At 55.2% G+C, this 20,304-nt stretch overlaps 11 protein-coding genes across 19 annotated transcripts; 10 read left to right on the forward strand and 1 right to left on the reverse strand.

The window, feature by feature from the left end:
* Nucleotides 1-527: 527 nt before the first annotated feature.
* KVP17_000333 (uncharacterized protein) lies at nucleotides 528-1,646 on the forward strand (the record flags this gene model as incomplete). The annotated part of the gene is made up of 1 exon (XM_068520561.1): nucleotides 528-1,646. The coding sequence occupies one exon, from the start codon at nucleotides 528-530 to the stop codon at nucleotides 1,644-1,646; it is 1,119 nt and encodes a 372-aa protein (XP_068374840.1).
* A 113-nt stretch (nucleotides 1,647-1,759) lies between these two features.
* On the forward strand, nucleotides 1,760-4,391 carry KVP17_000340 (uncharacterized protein; the record flags this gene model as incomplete). 2 transcript variants are annotated; one of them, XM_068520607.1, is made up of 4 exons in its annotated part: nucleotides 1,760-1,890; nucleotides 1,918-4,132; nucleotides 4,161-4,306; nucleotides 4,334-4,391. In XM_068520607.1, 4 exons carry the CDS (start codon nucleotides 1,760-1,762, stop codon nucleotides 4,389-4,391), a joined length of 2,550 nt encoding a protein of 849 aa, XP_068374852.1. The 2 variants fall into 2 exon arrangements, with proteins under 2 accessions (XP_068374852.1, XP_068374851.1); XM_068520606.1 differs by lacking the exons at nucleotides 1,760-1,890; nucleotides 4,334-4,391 and having other exon boundaries at nucleotides 2,000-4,183.
* Nucleotides 4,392-4,430: 39 nt separating this feature from the next.
* Nucleotides 4,431-4,685, forward strand: KVP17_000335 (uncharacterized protein; the record flags this gene model as incomplete). Its single annotated transcript, XM_068520577.1, has 1 exon — nucleotides 4,431-4,685. The coding sequence occupies one exon, from the start codon at nucleotides 4,431-4,433 to the stop codon at nucleotides 4,683-4,685; it is 255 nt and encodes an 84-aa protein (XP_068374842.1).
* A 170-nt stretch (nucleotides 4,686-4,855) lies between these two features.
* KVP17_000338 (uncharacterized protein) lies at nucleotides 4,856-6,763 on the forward strand (the record flags this gene model as incomplete). 2 transcript variants are annotated; one of them, XM_068520590.1, is made up of 1 exon in its annotated part: nucleotides 4,856-6,763. In XM_068520590.1, the coding sequence occupies one exon, from the start codon at nucleotides 4,856-4,858 to the stop codon at nucleotides 6,761-6,763; it is 1,908 nt and encodes a 635-aa protein (XP_068374848.1). The 2 variants fall into 2 exon arrangements, with proteins under 2 accessions (XP_068374848.1, XP_068374847.1); XM_068520589.1 differs by having other exon boundaries at nucleotides 5,045-6,763.
* A 29-nt stretch (nucleotides 6,764-6,792) lies between these two features.
* Nucleotides 6,793-7,796, forward strand: KVP17_000337 (uncharacterized protein; the record flags this gene model as incomplete). Of its 2 annotated transcripts, none has more annotated exons than XM_068520584.1 (2): nucleotides 6,793-7,551; nucleotides 7,578-7,796. In XM_068520584.1, the coding sequence occupies 2 exons, from the start codon at nucleotides 6,793-6,795 to the stop codon at nucleotides 7,794-7,796; spliced, it is 978 nt and encodes a 325-aa protein (XP_068374845.1). The 2 variants fall into 2 exon arrangements, with proteins under 2 accessions (XP_068374845.1, XP_068374846.1); XM_068520585.1 differs by having other exon boundaries at nucleotides 7,599-7,796.
* A 65-nt stretch (nucleotides 7,797-7,861) lies between these two features.
* KVP17_000339 (uncharacterized protein) lies at nucleotides 7,862-10,609 on the forward strand (the record flags this gene model as incomplete). 2 transcript variants are annotated; one of them, XM_068520592.1, is made up of 1 exon in its annotated part: nucleotides 7,862-10,609. In XM_068520592.1, the coding sequence occupies one exon, from the start codon at nucleotides 7,862-7,864 to the stop codon at nucleotides 10,607-10,609; it is 2,748 nt and encodes a 915-aa protein (XP_068374850.1). The 2 variants fall into 2 exon arrangements, with proteins under 2 accessions (XP_068374850.1, XP_068374849.1); XM_068520591.1 differs by having other exon boundaries at nucleotides 7,883-10,609.
* An 81-nt stretch (nucleotides 10,610-10,690) lies between these two features.
* Nucleotides 10,691-12,424, forward strand: KVP17_000334 (uncharacterized protein; the record flags this gene model as incomplete). Its single annotated transcript, XM_068520576.1, has 1 exon — nucleotides 10,691-12,424. One exon carries the CDS (start codon nucleotides 10,691-10,693, stop codon nucleotides 12,422-12,424), a length of 1,734 nt encoding a protein of 577 aa, XP_068374841.1.
* Nucleotides 12,425-12,469: 45 nt separating this feature from the next.
* On the forward strand, nucleotides 12,470-15,788 carry KVP17_000331 (uncharacterized protein; the record flags this gene model as incomplete). Of its 3 annotated transcripts, XM_068520518.1 has the most annotated exons (4): nucleotides 12,470-13,853; nucleotides 13,882-14,967; nucleotides 14,996-15,483; nucleotides 15,513-15,788. In XM_068520518.1, the coding sequence occupies 4 exons, from the start codon at nucleotides 12,470-12,472 to the stop codon at nucleotides 15,786-15,788; spliced, it is 3,234 nt and encodes a 1,077-aa protein (XP_068374837.1). The 3 variants fall into 3 exon arrangements, with proteins under 3 accessions (XP_068374837.1, XP_068374838.1, XP_068374836.1); XM_068520519.1 differs by lacking the exon at nucleotides 15,513-15,788 and having other exon boundaries at nucleotides 13,882-15,014; XM_068520517.1 differs by lacking the exons at nucleotides 12,470-13,853; nucleotides 13,882-14,967 and having other exon boundaries at nucleotides 15,064-15,564.
* Nucleotides 15,789-15,826: 38 nt separating this feature from the next.
* Nucleotides 15,827-17,476, forward strand: KVP17_000336 (uncharacterized protein; the record flags this gene model as incomplete). Of its 2 annotated transcripts, none has more annotated exons than XM_068520582.1 (1): nucleotides 15,827-17,476. In XM_068520582.1, the coding sequence occupies one exon, from the start codon at nucleotides 15,827-15,829 to the stop codon at nucleotides 17,474-17,476; it is 1,650 nt and encodes a 549-aa protein (XP_068374843.1). The 2 variants fall into 2 exon arrangements, with proteins under 2 accessions (XP_068374843.1, XP_068374844.1); XM_068520583.1 differs by having other exon boundaries at nucleotides 15,866-17,476.
* A 78-nt stretch (nucleotides 17,477-17,554) lies between these two features.
* On the reverse strand, nucleotides 17,555-19,222 carry KVP17_000332 (uncharacterized protein; the record flags this gene model as incomplete). Its single annotated transcript, XM_068520546.1, has 1 exon — nucleotides 17,555-19,222. The coding sequence occupies one exon, from the start codon at nucleotides 19,220-19,222 to the stop codon at nucleotides 17,555-17,557; it is 1,668 nt and encodes a 555-aa protein (XP_068374839.1).
* Nucleotides 19,223-19,368: 146 nt separating this feature from the next.
* On the forward strand, nucleotides 19,369-19,990 carry KVP17_000341 (uncharacterized protein; the record flags this gene model as incomplete). Of its 2 annotated transcripts, XM_068520609.1 has the most annotated exons (3): nucleotides 19,369-19,628; nucleotides 19,655-19,908; nucleotides 19,935-19,990. In XM_068520609.1, 3 exons carry the CDS (start codon nucleotides 19,369-19,371, stop codon nucleotides 19,988-19,990), a joined length of 570 nt encoding a protein of 189 aa, XP_068374854.1. The 2 variants fall into 2 exon arrangements, with proteins under 2 accessions (XP_068374854.1, XP_068374853.1); XM_068520608.1 differs by lacking the exons at nucleotides 19,655-19,908; nucleotides 19,935-19,990 and having other exon boundaries at nucleotides 19,369-19,632.
* Between the last annotated feature and the right edge of the window lie 314 nt (nucleotides 19,991-20,304).

Consider the following 20,304-nt stretch of genomic DNA (forward strand, 5'->3'; position numbering starts at 1 on the left):
GGTTAGAACTATCATCCAAAGGATCAGATGTCCCTATCTAACAGTAATCATCATGGTTTCCCTTTCTAGTGGAACTACTAGGCCCCAGGAGTAACCTGCGACCTGGAGATTCCTCGCAGTATTCGTCATGATCCTCCTCGAGTGCCCCGAGGAATAGTATGACGTGAACGCTGTAGTGCCGTCACCAACGGTTGAATCAACCGGTCGGCTCCGACACACAATCTACCTCACGGGTTCCACTCGAGGCTATATCGCCACGAGAGATATCAGTGAGGATGAAACTGTAGCGGCCCACGCAGCTTGCGCTGGCGAACCGCATCCTGTTCCTCCGCTAATATGAACGTCGAGAGACGCTCGGCGTTCAATGCCAGCAGAGGGATTCCACCACGCTCCGAATTGCTATTTCGTCAATAATGTGTGAGACAAGAACATGTTGTGTGGGGCGGTGGATGCTCCGGTAGCGCAGAAGGGCTTCTACTGCGCAAAGGTGTCAGCCAAGTCCCCCACCTTTTAATGGAATATTCTGGATGAGGGTTCTGTGTGACCCTCCTCAACTTAGTTTTGTTTGTTTCGTTGCCCTTTCGCGCCTTGCGGCCCCCTTGCCGTCCCTCGATGGCAAGAAGGACGCCGTCGTCAACAAGCCCCGCGAGCACAACACAAAGACAGGACGAGCCCAAAAGGTGGACCTCTTTCCGCCAAGGAGAAAGAAGCCAAGCTTTGGCGATACTCCTCCGAAACCCACATCCGAAGCTCCACGTACGAGGCACAAATCGAAGGAACCCAACATTGAGCCAGAGGTGGAACACCGCAAGGAATCCCTGGAACGAGTTCTGAAGAAGGGTGAGCTAGTCGTCGGGTCATTACTGGGCCAAGGAGGGGAGGGCGCCGTCTACAAAGCTACGCTCCGCGGAAAGCCTGTCGCTGTCAAGGTCTACACCAAGCGGTCACACCTTGAGCGTGAGCTAGACGTCTACCGTGCCCTACAGTCTGAAAGGCCCAGGGCCAAATACTTCCTACATTGCCACTTCTCGTCAAACGTACGAATCGGAAACGAAGAGCGACCCTGTCTCGTGCTGGAGTACAACGCTCCCGGTACGCTGAGACGCACTGAGCCTGTACGAATGGCGCAGGCGACGAAGATTGCGAGAGACGTGGCTCTGGCGCTCTCTGCGCTGCATGATCGAGGCTGTGCTCATCTGGACGTGAAGGCAGCAAACATAATGTCACCGACAGCGGAGGGAGCACCCTATAGGCTCTCCGATTTTGGATTTACGAAGCTTTTGGCTGCAGATCAGATTCTGCCTGGCTCCTACGGCACACAGGGATACACTGCCCCGGAGATCGTGCTGCACGGGCGACCAACGCTGAAGTCCGACGTGTTCTCGCTAGGAATTACGCTCGCAGAGTCAGCCAGCGGCGAGCGATTTCTTCAGAGGCCTCGGTTCAGAGAGATCGCGGGGTGCGACGCTAAGAGCGACTCCTACTATCGGCAGTTGTTCGAACGCTTGAAAGACAGCCACGTGGAGCAGGAGCTCCAGCGTCTGAGACTGCCATCCAAGTTTACACAGTCTGTAGCCCAGATGGTGCGGCTGCAGCCCGAGTCTCGTTTGAGTATTAGCTCCGTGCTGGAGCGATTCGCAGAGTGAAAAGTGCAATAATGAGCCTCAAACTAACGTGCCGTGAACTTGACACAAGTCTCGAGGGTGCTATCACAGACCAGGGAGAGCTGTGTTTGAGAGAGGGTGCTATTACTCGGAGGATGGTACTCTCGAAGGACGGGTTCTCAACGGTGTCTGAGAAGACGGGCCAGCCACACGTCAGTGCCCGCTGCGGGCCTCACGAGGGATTCATCGTTGATGAGGGCATACGGCTGTTAGTCGACGGACGAACGTGAGTTCATATCAGATTGGAAATCAGATTTGACATCGCAACTAAGTCCACGCCGACCTCTTTTGGGTTCAGAGTAGATCTCGGAGACGAACCCGTGTCGACTGTTATCATGAGCACCCATGACGGGTCAGTGTGGGCCCTGGTAACGCGGCTGGACACCGAGGATCCTGTCCCGAGTGCCGTGCTGCTGGACTCCAGCCCTGGTCAGATCTCCGGCTTGTGCTGGAAGGGCCCTGTGCTGGCCTGGTCTACCACCTCAGGCGTCAAGGTGATGAATGGCATCTCACTAAGCCGGATCCTGTTTCACCCCATAGAGGTGAGCCTCCCGGTGATGCTTCTGTGGGTGGGCTCCTTCCTTGTGATGGCTCATGACAAAGATGTGACTGTAGCGGCAGTGAAGACGTCCAGTGCCGCACTGGTGGCACGGTGGGCTTCATCCCGACGCATCTTGGACGTTTCCTACGTTGACCAGGCGCCCTTTACGCGGGCACCCTACTCGTCGCCAGCTTTGCTGGTGCTACATGTCGGCGGTCTCTCTGTCCATGCCTTATCCGGCGAGGTGCTGCAGAGTTTCACGTCTGCCGAGTTACGGCGTCTGGCCGGGTCCACTCCCGGCTTGCTGACTCCGCGCGAGGACAAGGGCTCCTTCCTTCCTAGCTCCAGCGACGGTCAGAGCCTTTTCTCTGGTGACTCTGTGCCGCCGAAATCCCACGCCTTCTTCAAGCTGCGAGACGACCGAAACCTCTACTGCGCAGTCGCGCCGGAGCCTGCACCTCTGGATGTGGCTCAGTGCCTAGAGCTCGCCGCCACCTGGGTTCGGCGCCGCGGCTATTGCACGGCGCACTGGGACGTCTCCGGGCTCCGCAACAAGCTGCGCGACGCAATTTACGGCGTCATAGAGGATGCAGAGTGTGGCCGCGCCCACGACTTAACAGTGGTTGTGGACGGTGTCTTCGTCGGGGCCTTTCTGACGCTGGATGACGGCACGGCCCTGTCTCGCTGGTGGATGGATGTGTGGCGTCGACTTCGAGCTGCAGTGCCTGAGAATCCGGCTGCCTTCGCTGAGGCCGTTCTGAGGCTGACAGCTGAGTACAAGTCGTCGGCGCTTCGCGGTCCGGAGTGGATGGAGTTCGACGGCGACTCCATGAGCGAGTGCTCGGAATGTGCATACGTCGAGGAAGTTCTCCCCAACATCAAATTCCTGGACGAAACGCTCATGGGTGTGGTGCTGCATGACGCCAACGTTGAGGCGTTCAATGCCGTCGTTCACTGGCTGCAGACGTGCCCCACAGCGAGCCCCTCTATTCTGGTGTCTCTAGCGATAGACTGGGGCCCCACTGATGCAGGCCCCGCCTTTGTGGCGCCTCTACAAGAGCTTCTCGGTCCGTTTGCCACGTTGAGGCGGGCGTCGGCCTGGCCCCAAGAGATGACTTCTTTGCAGGCGGCCGCGGCAGAAGCCTTGGCCGTGTTGTACTCCATGCAGCGGAAATCCGATGACTTGTTGCGAGTCTCCGTCGCGTGCAAGCAGGTGTCGACAGCGGCAAAGATTCTGGACGCGCTGGATCTCGCAGATCGTGAGGCTCTATTGGCCCGGTTTCTTGAGAAAGGCACGGGAGTTCTGATTTGGGGCGGCCCTTCCCTTCGCAGCTTCGTTTTTCGTTATGCCACCTTCGACTCCTTCTTCGCGACATTTTTAGATTCTCCCCTTCAGTTTGAATTCCTAGACCATCATCTACGTGGAGGAGGTCTGCAAGATCCTCTATCACGCCTGCATACCTATTTCGAGAGTGCGATGAGGGATCCAGTCAAGCTGCAGATTGCTGCGCAAGTGGCGGTCGAGGTCATCTGCGAACAGGAGAGTGTGGATTGGGCCAAATTGCTCCAGGAAGTGAAGTTCGTTGTGGAAAGCGTATCCCACCCTCCCCCATTACTGTTGGTCATCACAGGAGAGTGGGATGAACTGCTGCTTGCCTTGGCTCCCAATGTGGAGGAAGTGGTTGTGGCTGCCATGATCAGAGACTTTCTCGAATCCAAAGGCCTCCCAGAAGTCTGCTGGCGCCGAGACTTCTGGGTTTCGCTGCCGCCAGAGCAGTCCCACCGACTTCTAAACCTGCTGCTGGCAGCTGAAAGTGAAAACTACACAGCAGTTTTCGACGAGCGTTCGGGTCCTGTGTCGTCCATGTGGAGAAGTGTGCAGTCACGTATTCCGCGGGGTCACACAGCTCGCTTCGATTTGAAAGACGTGAGCGCGGGTGACATGTCAGACGCAGCTGTGCTTCACAATGCCGGTTGAGACGCTCCAGTCATACCCCCTGTTTCTCGATCTGTTCGTTCTCCTGGCCGGCCGGATGCAACGGCAGGAGTACTTTCTGGCGGCTTGCGCCTCCTATCTCAATCAAATGAACGACCGTCTAAGGTGGGGTAGTGTCTCATTGGAAAACAGGCACTTGGCACAGAAGAACGCGAAACGTGGCAAGGTGGCTGCGGCGTGTGTGAAGTGAAGACGACTAAAGTGACGTGTAATTCGTATTTTGAGCGAGATGCGCCCTAGCGAACTTCTGTCTCCGCTAGACCCCGATGGCGTGCGCGCCTATCGAATCGAGGTGGACTCCTGCAAGACTGAGGATTGCAGTTCAATGCCCGAACTCTCCGAGGGCAAGCTTCACCCCCACTATAGACCTGGACGAGGCAAAGCTCGGCAGGAAGCTCGTCGACCACCTCCCTCTGGCGCTCGAGCGCTACTGGCAGCAATTGTTTTCCTGTGCATGTTTTACCTCCTTCTGCGGTATGCTTGACTTCTGTGCGTTGGCTACAACCTTTTTTTACGTGAGGAGCCTACAAACTATTTTACATGTAGATCCAAAGCCGATAAGACGTATGTGGGGCCGGACAAAACGATAAGACGTATGTGGGGCCCGACAAAACGGCTGCCGTCTCCAATGACTGAACCAGGTCGCAGTAGTCGATGAGCGCTCAAGGGGCCTTTTCACATCGCGTTGTTTTTTGGCTTGTAACGGTTGGATGTGCAGTGGGATTTGGCAACATCTGGAGGTTTCCATATGTTGTCCAATCACGAGGTGGACTTTCCTTCCTCCTAGTGTACCTGCTCGTCCTGTCCGTAGTCGCCGTGCCTGCTCTAGTTCTGGAGTTCGGCATGGGCCAACTTTCCCGAAGCGGTGCCCCTGGCGCCTATGTAGCTACTGGCTTCCGACACGTCTACTTCATGGCACTGTGGCCAGTAGCGTGCCTCTTTGTGCTTACTTACTACCCGCTCCTGGTTTCGTGGAGCTTCACATACTTTCTTGCTTGCTTCAAGCGGGATTTGCCGTGGGCAGCTAATGATGGAGCAGACTTCCTTGAGGCGGCCAATCGTTACTTTGACGACGCATTTCAGGTCAATCCTGACATCCAATCGGGTATTACGTCGTTCAACCTTCCCCTCTGGGGAACCCTTACGCTGGTGCAGCTTTTGGTGTTAGCGGGGGTTCTTGTTGGCCCCCGCCTTATGGGGAAGGTCATGTACGTGACGGTCACCATGCCTGCGGTATGCCTTATTATCCTGGTGTGCGTGGGGGCGTCGATGCCAGGCGCCACCATCGGTATCAAGTCTTATGTGGCGGACTTCCAATGGTCCACTTTCGGAGACTTGTCTGCGTACTTGGAGGCAGCCACTCAAGTCATCTTTTCTTGCTCCGTGGGGAACGGCGTACTCCAAACGTTGGGGTCGCACAACCCGCTGAAGCAAAATTTTCAAACGGACGCCTACGTCCTGGCTGCGTCTGATACGCTGTTCGCCTTCATTGCTGGCTTTGCCGTCTTCTCCGTGATGGGGTTCTTGTCCTACGAGACCGGAATACCATTCGAGAATTTACCATTGTCAGGGTCCGCTTTAGCCTTCAAGTCCTATCCTGTGGGCCTGGCCACGTTTGCCTATCCCTGGAGCAACATTCTGACGGCCTGCTTCTTCTTCGTGCTCGTGTGTCTTGGCTGGAACACCCTTGTTTCGGTGTCAGAGGGTCTCGTTAACTCCACGTGGACATCTACGCTTAACCAACGGTACTTCCATCTCAACCGACGAACCTTGTCCTGCGTTCTGATTCTCTTGGTGTACCTGCTGGACCTTGTGCTGGTGACGGACATGGGGGCGCATTGGCTGGACTGTGCTGACCACTACACTTCCAAATTCTTGCTGCTGGTGGGCACGTATCTTGAGACCACGCTGGTGAGCTGGTTCGTCAACGGAAACTTGTGTTTCGACGTTGTCGGGCACAAGGTATATGCTCTGGCGTTTGTGTCTACTTGCGGCTTACCAGCCCTTGCAGGTCTGCTTCTCGCCAGCGTTTGTGGAGGGGACATGACCCACGGAGGTCAATGGTTCCTGCTGGCCATGGCGCTGCTCTCATTCACATGCATGGCTTCGGCTCCCCTGCTTGCGAAGGTTGATCGCCGCGACGGCACTGAACTGACGATAGGGGCTAGGTACAGAGCGGTCTACGTTGCCAACGTGGCGTTTCTCTGTGAGCAGTTCGGCCTTGCGACTGAGAGAGAGATGTGGCTAGGATGGTTTCTAATTCTGAAGGTTCCCTCTTCCTTGTTCTTGTCCTTTGTCGTGTGGTATTCCTTTGGCCTGAGGAGCACTTGGATATTCGAAGCGGATGGAGTCCAGTACGCCTGGTGGATCATTGCCAGCATTTTACCTGTTACACTCCTCGTCTACGCAGCAGGAATTTTCATAGCATTCCGACCAGACACAGCTTTGCTGTTGGCGCCACCAGATACGGTGCCTGGCTTGTTCACGAGGGACCATGGATTTGGTTATCTGGACCTTGAGAGCCCCACAGCGCGGACTGAGACCAGTGAAAGGCATGAGTAGTTTGTAACTTTGTTTTGTGAGGTCCGGCAATGGAATCTTTAACAGAGCTCGATAGTTGCATCTTCCGTTGGGAGGCTGAGCTGCAGGAATTCAGTCGCGTAGTAGCAGATGAATCTTTCCACACCAAAGAAAACAAGCGTTTGGCCACAGAACTCGCCAGCACGAAGGAGGAGCTCTTCGCAGAAAAGCACACGACGGCGGTGCTCAACCAGAAGCTGGAGTGCTTCCAGAAGGAGCAGACTGCGTACCTCGACGTGGGGAAACCGGATCTCGACCACTTGTGGAAAGCCACGTTCTCCGAGTTGCAAGAGACTATTCGTACACAGCGGCGGCAGATATTTGACCTGTCTGCACGTGTAGAGGAGGATGATGCGCGGCTTCTGGAAAAGGAGATAGAGAAGCAGTCTGCAGATCCCCCGGTTTCCGCACCTGAGGCTGGACTGGAGGAGGTGGTTCACTTCTTGCGTGGAGTAGTAGAACGGCTGGAGGCGTCCTTAAACTGGTGCGAAGAAGAGGTTGAAAACAAAAAAAGGTCCTTAGAGGAGATGGCGGGTGAAGCTGCGGCGTTGCAAACGGCTCAGGCGGCACTTGAAGAGAAATGCAGACAACTGAGCCAGGAAGTCCTCTCATTGAAAACAGAAAGGAATGGCTTTGAGCGAGAGCTGCTTCGAAAGGATAGCCACATCAAGGAACTCACTTGTGGGACTCGAGTACCATTCGACACAGACTCATCCTCGGGTATCAAAAAGGAGGCCGACCAGGCAAGAAGTGACCTGGCAGCAGCTTTGGTGAGTCTGGGTGTTGCAGACCACAGACATCGTTCCAACAATTGCAGTTGCAGGTGCAGAGCCTCACCACCCGCTTGTCAAAGTTCGAGGCGGGTCGACGTGTCTTGGGGATAGAACCACAAATTGACATGCATGTTCATGGCGAATCACAGACGCCTACTCAGTCCGAGCTGCATGTCGTAGACGTTCAAATCGTTGAGCCCACTCTCGATTTGGACTCAGTCCTCGACGAATTCTGTGCTTGACATACGCAATAAAAACCCCACAACATCTCACTAAACCAGCCCGTATTAGTATAGAGTAATTGCCTATGAGCAGACTGGCTTGTTTGATGTCGATAGTCGCAGCGGCTAAGCCTGCTGGTGCACCCACCAGACCCACAGAGATCCACATGACGTATGCCAATCCCTTTGTGGGCACCGGAGCGGATGGCCACACTTTTCCTGGATCGACTTACCCTTTCGGAATGGTACAGCTCAGTCCTACGAGTGACGTCTGGGATTGGAGCCATTGCTCAGGCTATCACTACGACGACAAGAGTATGCGCTGCTTCTCTCACATCAACCTCAGCGGAACGGGTTGGACCGATACGGGAGATGTTGGAGTCTTCCCCATCAGGGCTAATATGGCCAATGTCAGCGTTGGAGAGGAGGATCCTACATTTCCTGCGATTCCAGGAATGATTGCTGACTGCACGGATGACTCCGGATCTTGGCGTTGTGCCAGTGCCTGCGACGCCAAGGCACAGCCCGCGTCAGCGTTCAGCAAGGTCAAGAAGCTCATGGCCTCTGGGATGAACGACACCATGGCTGAACACGTTTGGGCTACCAACTCCACAAACCTGGGAGCCGGGACAGTCATGTGTCAGGGGTGGCGGTCGTCCTTCAGTCACGAAGCTGAGGAGGCCTGGCCTGGATACTACGGTGTTGATCTTGCCACCCACAACGTTTACGCTGAGTTAACTGCTCTTGAACGTACCGGTATTCACCGCTACACGTTCCAGCCAAGGGCTGAAGATTCTCCCCTGGTCGTCTTGGATTTGACTAATCGCCTCTTCCCCCATGCGAACATCGTGACCGCCACCCAGATGAGATGGATCAGTGACACCGAAATCGGCGGTTATGCTCACTGTGGATACAACTGCTGGCGCTATAACTATCTGAACCCCCACCTACCGAAGGAGGGCAAGACTCACTTCTACATAAAATTTTCCCAGCCGATGAAGAAGTTCTACGCCACCCCCACAGACCGGACAAGATTCGAGTACCAAATCGACATGCTTGATTTCTCTACTGAGAAAGAGGTGACATCCCTCTGCCCATACGGAGGAGACGCTCGCTGCCGCACCTTCTTTGTTCAGTTTGAGGACACCGTTGAGGAGCTGCTGCTGCATGTCGGCATCAGTCACACCAGCATTGAGAACGCTAAGCTCAACCTGGAGCATGACGTGAAGGTTTTCGATTTCGATACGCAATACAAGCAGTCCACGAAGGTGTGGTCTGATTCTCTGGGCAAGCTATCCGTGAAGAGCCCAGATGAGAACAGACTCGAGGTATTCTATTCCGGGTTCTACCACACTCACATTCATCCTAACTTGACCACTGACGTCAGCCGTGATTTCGTGTCCTTCGACAAAGTCTACAAGACTGGGGATATTGCCGCGAAGATGGGGATTTCGGACTTCGACAACTACTCTACCTTCAGCACGTGGGATACCTTCAGGGGTCTGCACCCTCTACACTCCTTTCTGGAGCCTGAGAAGACAGCGCACTGGGTAAACTCCATCGTCTCTCGTTACCACACCGGCAATTACATCGCTCTGTGGGAGTTGATGGGAGGTGACACCATCACACAAATCGGCTATCCTAGTGTTCCAGTGGTGGTGAACGCGCTTCTTCGAGGCGTGAACAATGTGAACGAGGACGCTGTCTTCGAGGCTGTGTCGCATATTGCACACTTCAACGTCAACTCTTCCAGCGATGGAGATGGCGCATTAGACTCATATTTGAGCCGTGGGTACGTCGCTGGCGAGACGCCCAAGTCGGTATCAAAGACGCTGGAGTACGCTTTTGAGGACTATTGCATCGCCGAATTGGCCAAGAAAATGAAGCGCCCAGAGGAAGATTACTATCGACAACGCTCAATGAACTACCGAAACTTGTGGAACGCCGACAAGAAGCAGTTCTGGCCTAAGGACAAGGACGGCGTCTTCCTCGGCGATTTCAACGTCCACGACTGGGACGAACTCAACAAGCACTGGATCGCTGGTAACATGTGGGGATACAACTACTTCGTGGCTCAGGATATGTCTGGGCTCATCGAGCTTCACGGCGGCGAGAAGGCCTTCGAGGCTGACTTGGATAACTTCTTCACCCAGAATCCCGATATGGAGGGAGATCATCACGTCGATATCAGCGGTTGGATCGGGTCTTACGCTCATGGGGAAGAGAGTTCACATAGCAACGCCTATCTCTACAACTTCGTCTATAACGGCGAGAAATCGCAAAGTTTGATCCGCAAGGTACTGGATAAGTTTTATCTGCCGCAGCCCGCAGGCCTGATCAACAATGAGGACTGTGGACAGATGTCTGCGTGGATGATATGGGCGTCGCTGGGTCTGTACCCCTTTGATAGCTGCTCTAACACATTTACTGTCGGCGCTCCTTTCTTCGATGAGATCAGTATCAAGATGGGTAATGGCAACGTTCTAAATATGAAGACCGAGGCGCTTTCCGGAACTCGAGTTGCTGATGATAAGGTTGTTGGCGTCACCCTCAATGGTGTTAAGTTGCACCCACTGTTTGTGGAGTGGGAACATCTGAGAGAGGGCGGAGAGCTCGTATATCAGATGAGCCCCGACTACGTCAAGCCTGACCATCTCCCTGGTGATGAGACCTCCAGCGACTTGACCTGGGTTTGGGTTATCGTTGCAGCTGCCGTTCTGATTCTGATTGCGGGCGGAGTCGTTTTCTGTTCCAAGCGAAACAAGCAGAAGAAGGACCTCCTAGCCCAAGCTCTAGACGTTCCGTCACAGTCTATCGCTACGTCTGATGACTAATGTGAATGCATGCAACTGTAAACTCTGTCTATAACATTTGCCGCTGGGCTCGCTTGCTGTTGGGATGAGATTTCGACAATAATGTCGTTGTGCGGCTCAGACCAGGTGCTTGTTTTCAGGGAGGCGGCTGTAGTACGTATCATAGTGCTGTACAGAGGCCTACAACGGAACTTCACACGGGCGGCCTCGGAGACATTCGCCGTCTTATTAAGGAGAATGAGAATCAACTTGGAGCGGACGTGGGCAAAAGGTCAGCAGCCCCCATTCAAAGCCCTCCAGTTCCGTGGCCCTACTGGGCCATACGAGGACGACGACACGCTAGATCGGCTCCTACAGCCGGGGTCCGAGCTGGCCATCGACGAAGTATGTCTCCCTTTGGTGGTGGAACCGCTATTTGTGCTGGAAGTTCGGCTCTCTGGAAGCATGTGCCAAGCGACGGTGCCAATTATGCCTGACGTACGAGTGCTTAATGGAACCCGCTACGACTTGCAGTTCCTCTGGACTGATCATAAGGGTCGGGAAACCACGGGACCCTATTTTGTACCCCAATCCGAGCACGTGGGTACCTGCATTGACGTTCACGTCTGCGATCCGGAGTCACCTTCAAGATGGTGGGAGGATAAAACACCCTTGGTAGATGCATGGAATGCGGCACCGTGGGTAGACCGTCGACTGGTCGACTTCGGTAATTGCGCTGAATCCGAGTTCAGGATAGCCTCCTTCAACATCCTAGCGCCCCCCTATGCCCGAACCCCATACGCGTTGTCCATGTGCTTTCCCCACTGCCATAAGAAGTTCATGGAGGCGAAGCATCGCAGGTGTCGCGTGCTGAGGCAGATACTGCTTTTGAACGCAGACATTCAGTGTTTACAGGAATGCACATTCAACCAAGCCCGTTCTTTGGAGTTTTCGATGAGAGCGACTCATCGCATGCTGCTGTCGCCTAAGCGGGGACGCATCGTGGAAGGTCCGGTGATGTTACTGCGCCGGTCTCGATTCAACGTGGTGCAAGAACGAACTGTGGTCTTCAAGCACGCCCTTGTAGGCTCCCAGCGGCTTGCCCCGTTGGTCGCCCACTTCTCGGCCCAGTGGCCGGACTTCGCGGCAAATGTCTTGCCAAACATGAACACTGTCTGCCAGATTGTCCTCGTGAAGGATTCGGTCACCGATCGGCATATCGTCGTCTGCAACACGCACCTGTTCTTCGACGGCAAGGCGCGGCATATTAAACTTCTGCAAGTCCTGACGTTTGTTGATGCCGCTAAGGAGTTCCGCGCCAGCAGCGGTGTGGACGCTACGATAGTTTTTCTCGGAGACCTGAACTCCTCGGAGACCACAGCGTGCTACCAACTGCTGCTGTCAGGCGAGACCTCTCGAGATCACCCCCACTGGCAGGATGGCCTCACGTACACCTGGGGTGTGCAGGAAGACACGGCCGAGGCGGAAGCAACGGAGCCTGACGAGGACAGGACGCAGTCGTCCGATGTGCGGACTGCGGACGAAATTCAGGCCATCGTTAACGAGAAGTTGGTCTGGCACCGAAACATCCCGGAAGAGGTGCTGTCAGGGGTGGTGCCGTTAGGAACCAGCTTCATGCAAGCCTACGAGGACTATCCGCCATTCACAAATATCGTGACTACGTTCAAGGCGACGCTCGACCACATTCTACTCGAAATCGGCGGTCCACTGAAGGTGACGAAGACGCTGCCGCACATCACGGAAGGCGACCTGGAGTGCGGGGCCCTGCCAGACAGCTCCTGGCCCTCGGATCACATAGACCTTGCCGCAGACCTCACTTGGAGTCGTCATACGTGAACTGAGTACTAATCGAATCTCACTCATGTAAATCTAGGAATAGTTATGGTCGCTTTCCTCAAGGCCCTCGCAGACAGTCAGGGAGTGGTCGACACCAGCCTCGACGCTGGCGGACCTGACGCCTTGCTCTTCGCGGAGGCCCAGCTGGTGTTGCGGGTTCCGCTTAACTGCCCGGACGGCGAAGTGCTCAACCGCTGGAGCCTTCACCTGCTCTTCCGGGGTCTCGTACGGTTAGTCGACCCTCGCTACCCTGTGCTCTACGTGCCGTTCATGGTTAGGCGAGTCGCTACCTTCAACATCGGTCTGTCGGCAGGCTTTCTAAAGGAGTTCGGCCGTGAATTCACTGGGAAGGGAGCTGCGTTCAAAGACGTGCTCTACTCAAGAGGCCTCAGTGACCGCGTAGGGTCGATTGTCGGGTCCAGGCAACCGCTGTCCCCTCAAAATGCCTCCCTCGCAGTCTTCTTCGCGGAGTTTAACCGGCTTAATACCTTCGGGCTTGCTCCCAGAAGTATTACGAGCAAGGAGCTACGTCCTACGATTCTAACGCAGCCCCAGCTGCTCCAGAAAGACGGCGAATTGTGGAACGTATTCATCCAACAATACCCACACAGCCCAATACCGAACCTATTTTTTGTGTTGGTTAAGAGGCTTCACCCGCCAACCAAGTGGTCCAGTAGCTTTGCGGGTCGCCTAATGATGCGCTCCCTCACGGCGGCCAGGCAGCAAATCGTCTGTGTAGGTTCATGGGCGCCGAAGACGGTTTTGGCCAAAATTTCACCCGAGAGTTGCGTCTCCGTCTTGCACACACTGAGTGCCACGATGGGCACCATCCTGCGCTTGAGTAAGCAGGTGCACTGGTTGCCAGCGCTTCAATCGATGCCCGAGGCCTATGGCGCCGTCGTCGATGTGGTTCGGAGACTGCACGTACACCGCAGTCCACAGGTGCAAGTGCTGGGCTGCTCCTTGTTGCTGTCCGCGTTCAATGTGCTTAGCCGCCTGCCTGTGGCCCTGGACGTGTTGCAAGCTGTGACTGCCGAGGCCGGCAAGTCGCTCTCGGGCCTGCTAGGAACGATGAGCATGACATGGGAGGAGGAATCGTCGACTATGGGTTCGAATACTGCATACCGGAGCTACCTGCAGTGCGTCGCAGCTAAATTGCGGACTGCTTCAGATGGAGAGGTGTCGTTCTCGTTGAGAACGACCAACATTTTGCGAGCAATGGAGTCGATTTCAGTTGGAGGGTATCCGCTAGGCCTCAGGCCTGGCATGGTGCGTGCCCTCCTCATCGATGAATTGCGACTCAGCTATGCCGGCCTCGCCTCTTGGACCGCTTTAATGACCTGCTTCGAGGTACGACTGACTCGAGACTCTACTAAGACCCTTGCTGTAAAGTGTTCCTTCCCTCTGGTGGATCTACAAGCTGCACGGGGTGAGCTCCTCTCTTGCCTTTCATCCAGTCAACGAAATACGCGGCGCAATAGACTGTGACCCCGTGAACACGACATTTGTGGCGGATAGCCGTTTGGCTTTCTATCAACCCACAGATGGTCTAGCGGAGCTTCTGTGCGAGATGCGGCAAGACATTGCACGCGCCTGGAGCGCTGTCAACGCCTACATGGAAACCACGTGTCCGCAGCAGGTAGCGCTTCCCACCGCATGCGAGACCAGCAGCGACTCCCTGTCGGTTGAGGTGCCACCCCGATCGCAGATTCCCTTCTGTCAGAGCAAGTCACTAAAAATACCTCCCTCCACGCCAGCGGACAAGGGTGACTGTGTAAGTCTACCATCCCGACCCAGCTCGACGTGGTCGCTCTCTCTGTTTTCCACGACACCCACCACAGCTAGGCCTGCGGATCCATCTTCGACCTACAGCTTGTGGATGGTTCCCCTGCTGGTAGCAGCACTGGAGAATTTGAACCCATCATCGGCATGTACGCCAGCAGCGCCCCAAGCCTTGGGTGGGGTGCCTTTCCAGCCGATAGACGCTGAAGTGCTGCTCAAGAGGCTGCGCCTGCCTTGCCTTCTGTCAAGTGTAATCTCCGCACGGGTGGCCAGCGTCATGGCGAGGGTGCAGTTCCTCCTTGGCCGCATTTCGACGGAAAGAGAGCTTTCAGCTCTCGGTCTGATTGATCCGTTTCGCCCTGAAATGTTGTATCTCGCCGTAACTGTGTACTTTCCGAAGAAGAAACCCAAAGCTCTGGCGATTTCTAGGAAGATTGCTTATCTCCAATGTTCTGAGGTCTGGCCGTCCATCCGAAGCCTTTTTACTTGCAAGTGGACTCCTGGCCCGCAGATCGTCCAACACCTACAGCTGGGGCTCTGTAAGGCCCACCACCGCCCCCCCTGTACGTCTGGTCAGGCCCTGTACGGGATTTACCATCAGCTTCTGTCATTCGAACGTGCTAATGTGGTCGTGTGGCCTCTGCAAACTCTCCTCAAGAAGAGTGAATATTACGAGAAGTGCAAGCTGGGACTCCAGCTTGCCCTGTGCTCTCTCTCTCGACGCGGCCGTCGACTGGTGGTGAAGTTTCGAGATCCCACAAGTGAGACCCCTCCGTCAGAGTTACGCAGAATCTGCCTCCCACAATGAACTGCAAAGGGTGTACACACGTTTCACTGCACTCCTGCGTCGAATGTTCATGCGGGTGCTATCCACGGACGTCTTCGACGAGGAGGCTCCCAGCACGTCACGGATCGCTTTGGGCGAGGAGCTTTGCATTCAACCCTACGAAGACTCCTACGAAACTTTCACCATCTTCCTACCTCAAGATCCCCAGACACCCACGGTGGAATCCCGTCTGTTGAAACTACCTCAACAGTTCCAATCGTTGGGCAACTGGCGAGTTCTAGAGGCGTTCCGTTTGCCGGAAGTTGTCTTTGGAATCATTAAAGGCGTCTTCCGTGTGCGCTCAGCCTTCAGCTGCTCGATGCGCAAGCTAAAAGATGCTGACGCCCTCGCACTCTCCCTGGTGTGCCTGTACCGCCACCAATCTCTACATCAGGGGGACTTCGCTTGTCCATACGCGTCTACTGCCTCACTAGTCCTAGATTTTTTTGAGGTGAGATCCAATGGAGACTTATCACCTAGTTCTGGAGCTCAATTAAGCAGGGAACTATGCCCCTGCCCACAGGTCACGTGAGAGTGTTGTACAAAGAAAAGGCCGACGTTCTCGTCATACAAGTTACGGGATCTAAGCCAGAGATGTTACACTACAGCAACTTAGAGGCCGCTTCTGCGTTTTGCGGAGAGTGCCGGCAGATTCTGGGAGAGTTGAGAAAAAGCGCTGCGAGTGGCGCTCTTCAACAAGAGTTCGGTCGAGTGCTTCTAGACGGTGACGTTTTGCGGCTGCTCGAAAGCAATTGACTTTCCTATGAAACCTGCATTATTTCAATATCTTCCAGATGCGGGTAGGCTGTTGTAGACTTGCGCAGTGTTCTGATATGGTGGTTCTCGCCTCTATGTTTCCCCCAATAGAGGAACGCCGGTGGAAGCCTTTCGGAGAAGTTCTGATGACTCTTCCTCGCAGAATCCACTCGTCCGTTCGGAAGGTGGACCAAGTTCCCATAAAATCATTGCAACTGAATGTTGGCAGTCGACACGATGCCGACGGGGAGTCCATTATGTCTGTGCCCGCCCACAGTAGGAGGCTTTCCCGACCTAATCGTCGTCATTTCCTAGACATAACGCAGCACCCAGCCCCACCGCTGCCGCAGCACCCAGCCGTCAATCCCTGTCGACCGCCGCCGGCTTACGCTGGAAACGTTTCTTCTGTATTCACAGAGTCTCCCTTCCAGGTCTTCCCCCACCCTCCTCCTGTGGCCTACTGCAACGGGTACGTCTCCACCGTGTTTTCTGCCTTGCCTCCTCCACCCCCTGTCTCCGGCTGCGGAAGTTCTTCCTGCCAAGCAATTCGTGACCGGCCAGTTCAAATGCGGGATGCTACCTGTCAGACAGACCCTAGCTGCTGCTGGTGTATGGACACGACTCATGTCCTCACTGGGTTCCATTTCACAGACTACGTCACTTGTGACAAGCTCACCAGAGACCCAGTCACCAGCCCAAATGTTGAGCTATCCTGCAGCGACCCAATCGTTCAGGGCATTCTTTCAATAATAGCTGATCCGATGGCTCCGTCTTACGACTCTGGAGTCGTGGACTGTGAATTCGAGCGAGAAGTCGATGGGGACGTGGGTGGGAGCAGGCTTCTTTCTATGTGGTCCGATAATAGGATCAGCGCTCTCTCCCCTGTAGGGTCTCCCATCCTTTCACCTGGGGGGTCACCTTGGCAGTCTCCTCCGCCCTCCCTGCGCACAGACGAAGGGAAAGTCGAAGAAGTGAAAAGTGCGGAAAACGGAACATGCCTGCAGACCGAAAAACCCAATTCACATGGGGGGTCACCTTGGCAGTTTCCTCCGCCCTCCCTACGCACTGGCGGAGGGAAAGTCCAGGAAGTCAACCATGTGGAAAACGGAACACAACCGCAGGCCGAAAAAACCAATGGGTTGTTGCCGCTTGACTGGCCGCGGATGCAGTCGGCTCACATCCGTTGCGTATCCAAGCCGAAGGAAGTGGTGAATCGGTCACAGCTGAAAAGCTGGTTGTCCCTTGCACGAATGCAGGCGAAGCATCCCTCTGACCAGCACAGCGCCTTGGCAACTGTTGTAGAAGCGCTGCTGAAGGTGGCCAAACCCCCCTGCGATGGACACCGACATCAACTGGTGCATACCATCGTCACTACCCTTTTGCAACCTCTAAAGGAGGAGTGGGCCCGACTGGATAGCTACTCTGTGGCGGATCTCCGCGGCTTCGTGCAAAAGCAAGCGGACAAAGCGCTGCTTTACTCGAGTGCAATTCAGAAGCAAATTGAAGTTTACGAACCAAAAGCAAAGGTTGCCGAGGTGATTCTCCGTGCCAGATCACGCTTGGCGTATGCAATAGGACTGCTGATCAGCCGGCTAAGTTGGTTGAAGAACCGTGAAGGCAGTCCAGCGTGGCGAAAGCGTATAAAGGCTGCGATATCCGTATGCCGTGAATTCGTGTCCGTTTTCTGATTCAGTGGAGACAATTTCTCATTCATTCTCAGAGCTGTTCATCGAGATAATTCTCTTCATTCTCACTTTAATCTTGAGCTACGGGGCCCTCGGGATGGCGTTCAGATCCAAGACCACGCAGGTTGACTCCTCAGCAGTGGTTTTGCTGTCCCCCACCTCCCTGTTAATTGCTGCCTGAGCTTTCGCACGCGAAACCACACGTCGGGCCTGTTCTTCGCATGATAGGGAGGGGTCTAGGCACCGCACTAGGTTGTCGGCTGTCAGCCAGGAGGCCACTCCGTCGGAAACAATTACGATTGCGCTGTCCGAGGGCTGTCGTAGACACACCTTGATGTCAACCTCGGACGAGAGAAGGTCCTGTGGATCCTTTTTGTGGCGGTAATATCCCAGTGCTCTTGTGGACGTGAACATCCCGCCAAGTCGACCATGTTTCACTTCCGATCGGAACCAGCCTTCTGGCGCCCAGCGAGGCTTGGACACCTTGCAAGGCGGGGATTCGATCTCCGGGTCGAGGACCAGTTCGGACTCCGTCGGGATGATGTCCGCCTTTTTCGGCTCGAGCCGATTGCGCTCGCAGGGGTTCGCCAAGGTATGTTCGGTGCTGAGCCGGGCTGAGAGACCGTCCTTGAAAACCAGGAACGTGGTGGCGTTACCACAGTTTCCACACACGATATACTTATCATTGACGAGGGCGAAAGCCAAGACTGCGCCCTGCTGGTAGAACAGCGGCTGGTGGTTGAGATCGATGTCCAAATCCCTGATGGCAGACTTTATAGAAGAGACCATTGCTGCAGGCTTTTGAGATTCATCAGCGTCCACGGTGGATAGTGCCTGAGTGAGGTACACCTCCAGTAACCCTGAGAGAGCCTTGGCCAGCAAGCCACCTCCATGACCGTGAATCACGGCGACCATCTTGAAGTCCCCAACAGTGGTTACGATGGGAATGCCAGGTGTTAGGGTGTTGGAAGCGGCCTGCGCCCAGCCTGCTTGCGAGCAAGACAGGCTGGTGATGGGGGACTTGGCAGGCGTGTGGCAAGCGTCGAGCACTCGGCCTTCGGCTTCGCGGAGGCCAGATTGGCAGGTTTCCAGTCCCTTCAGCGCTGTGCGGGCTTCGAGAGTGGACAACGACCGCTTGGATGTGCTCTCAAACAGCGAACCAATCTCGTCCGATACCGTTTTCAGTCGAGCTAGAGCAGCGGGAACAACGGCGTCGTCAGTCTCGGCTGGAGGCTGAGTTGGGGCCTCGTGAAGTTCTTCCTCTTTGAGGTTGGTTGGACCCTCGTTGAGTGCGTCGTCTGTGAGGTTGGTTGGAACCTCGTGGAATGCGTCCTCTGTGAGGTTGGTTGGACCCTCGTAGAGTTCGTCCTCTGTGAGGTCGGTTGGATCCTCGTGAAGTGCGTCTTCCGCGAGGCTCGTTTCGGTTTCGGTGGACTCCAGCAGATGCTGTACAGCTTCGCCATAATCTTGGGTCATCTCTTGTGCCTTTTCTTCTTCGGTCTTGCCTCGTTGAGCACTTTGATTCACCATCAGCAGTTTAAGAAGGTCCTGGAACTCGAACTGGTCGCCATTTGAGGGCTTGATGGGTGCCGGCGCCGCAATCGCTGGCAAGCCTCTCTTGAGAATATTAGTCGCAGTGGCGGTTGAGGCGTCGACTCCTGGAGCGCCAGCATCGGCGTTGCCGGTGCCCAGGGCCGACATCAGACCCGTCAGGAAGTCCAGGTTGGGCAGCTGGCCAGGGCCTGTCATAAATTTATATAATATAGATTCGATACGCATCTCATGCAATCAGCACCATCTACACGGGATGTGGCGCATAATAGTATCTACCTTGGAGTAGAACAGTTTTGTAGGCGTGAGGCACGGAGACGACGTTTATTGGAATTTAGCTTCAAATGGCAAGCCAGGATGACGAGGTGGACTTTGGCGACGACGGACCGGTTCTGGAGGTGTACGGCGTCCTGAACGTGCTGGACGTCACTGGCGGATTACCTATGGAGGAGCGGCTGGAATCCATGGGCCTGATGCAGCCTTCAGTCCGAAGACTGCAGGAAAGGAAGGTGGCCGCGAAGCAACACCCTCCAGTGGAAACGAAATCCGAGATCGAAGCTCGGAAGCTACGGGAAGCCCAGCGTAGCGAACGGATGGCCAGGAAGTGAGGTACAGCGAAGGCGTACACAGACGGTCGGACGACGCGCAGTTGTCGCGGGAAAGGCAGTCTATGGAGTCCATGCGCAGCTTTGACGTGATTTCGAGGCATAGCTCTCAATTCAACCGCGTTCCCAGCCGTGTGGACTCGGGATTGAAGAGGATTAGGACTCAGGAGGAGTCTGAGAGTCTCGAGGGGTCGGCGTTCTCGATATCTCCCCCCTCCAAAACCGCTTCGGCAGCCGCAAAGGCAATCCTTCAGCACAAGCCTCCGAGTCTTGGGTCAAGTTCCTCGGAAGCCTCCAAGAGCCAGATGTCATCGTTGAAGATGCAGGCAAGTTCCAGCGAGTCCGATTCGACCAGTTCTAACATGTCCGATCACTCATTGGTTCTGCCCGCCACACCGAATATCCAGCACGCTGAGGCCGAGCCTTCCAGGTTACCGACGAGAACGAGCCCAGAAGGCAGCAGCCGTCTATCAACTGGACGAGTCGCAATGAGCGCATCTCCCCCTACCAAAAGTAGCCCAGGAAGCAGCCGTCCACGAAGCAGCCGTCTATCCACTGGACGAGTGGCAAAGAGCGCATCTCCCCCCTCCAAAAGTAGCCCAGGAAGCAGCCGTTTATCCACTGGACGAGTCGCAAAGAGCGTATCTCCCCCTACCAAAAGTAGCCCAGGAAGCA

The sequence above is a fragment of a genome (genome assembly GCF_019968985.1).
Source record: "MAG: Porospora cf. gigantea B chromosome Unknown PgB_NODE_373_length_20304_cov_123.071, whole genome shotgun sequence".
In the NCBI taxonomy this organism is placed as follows: domain Eukaryota; phylum Apicomplexa; class Conoidasida; order Eugregarinorida; family Porosporidae; genus Porospora; species Porospora cf. gigantea B.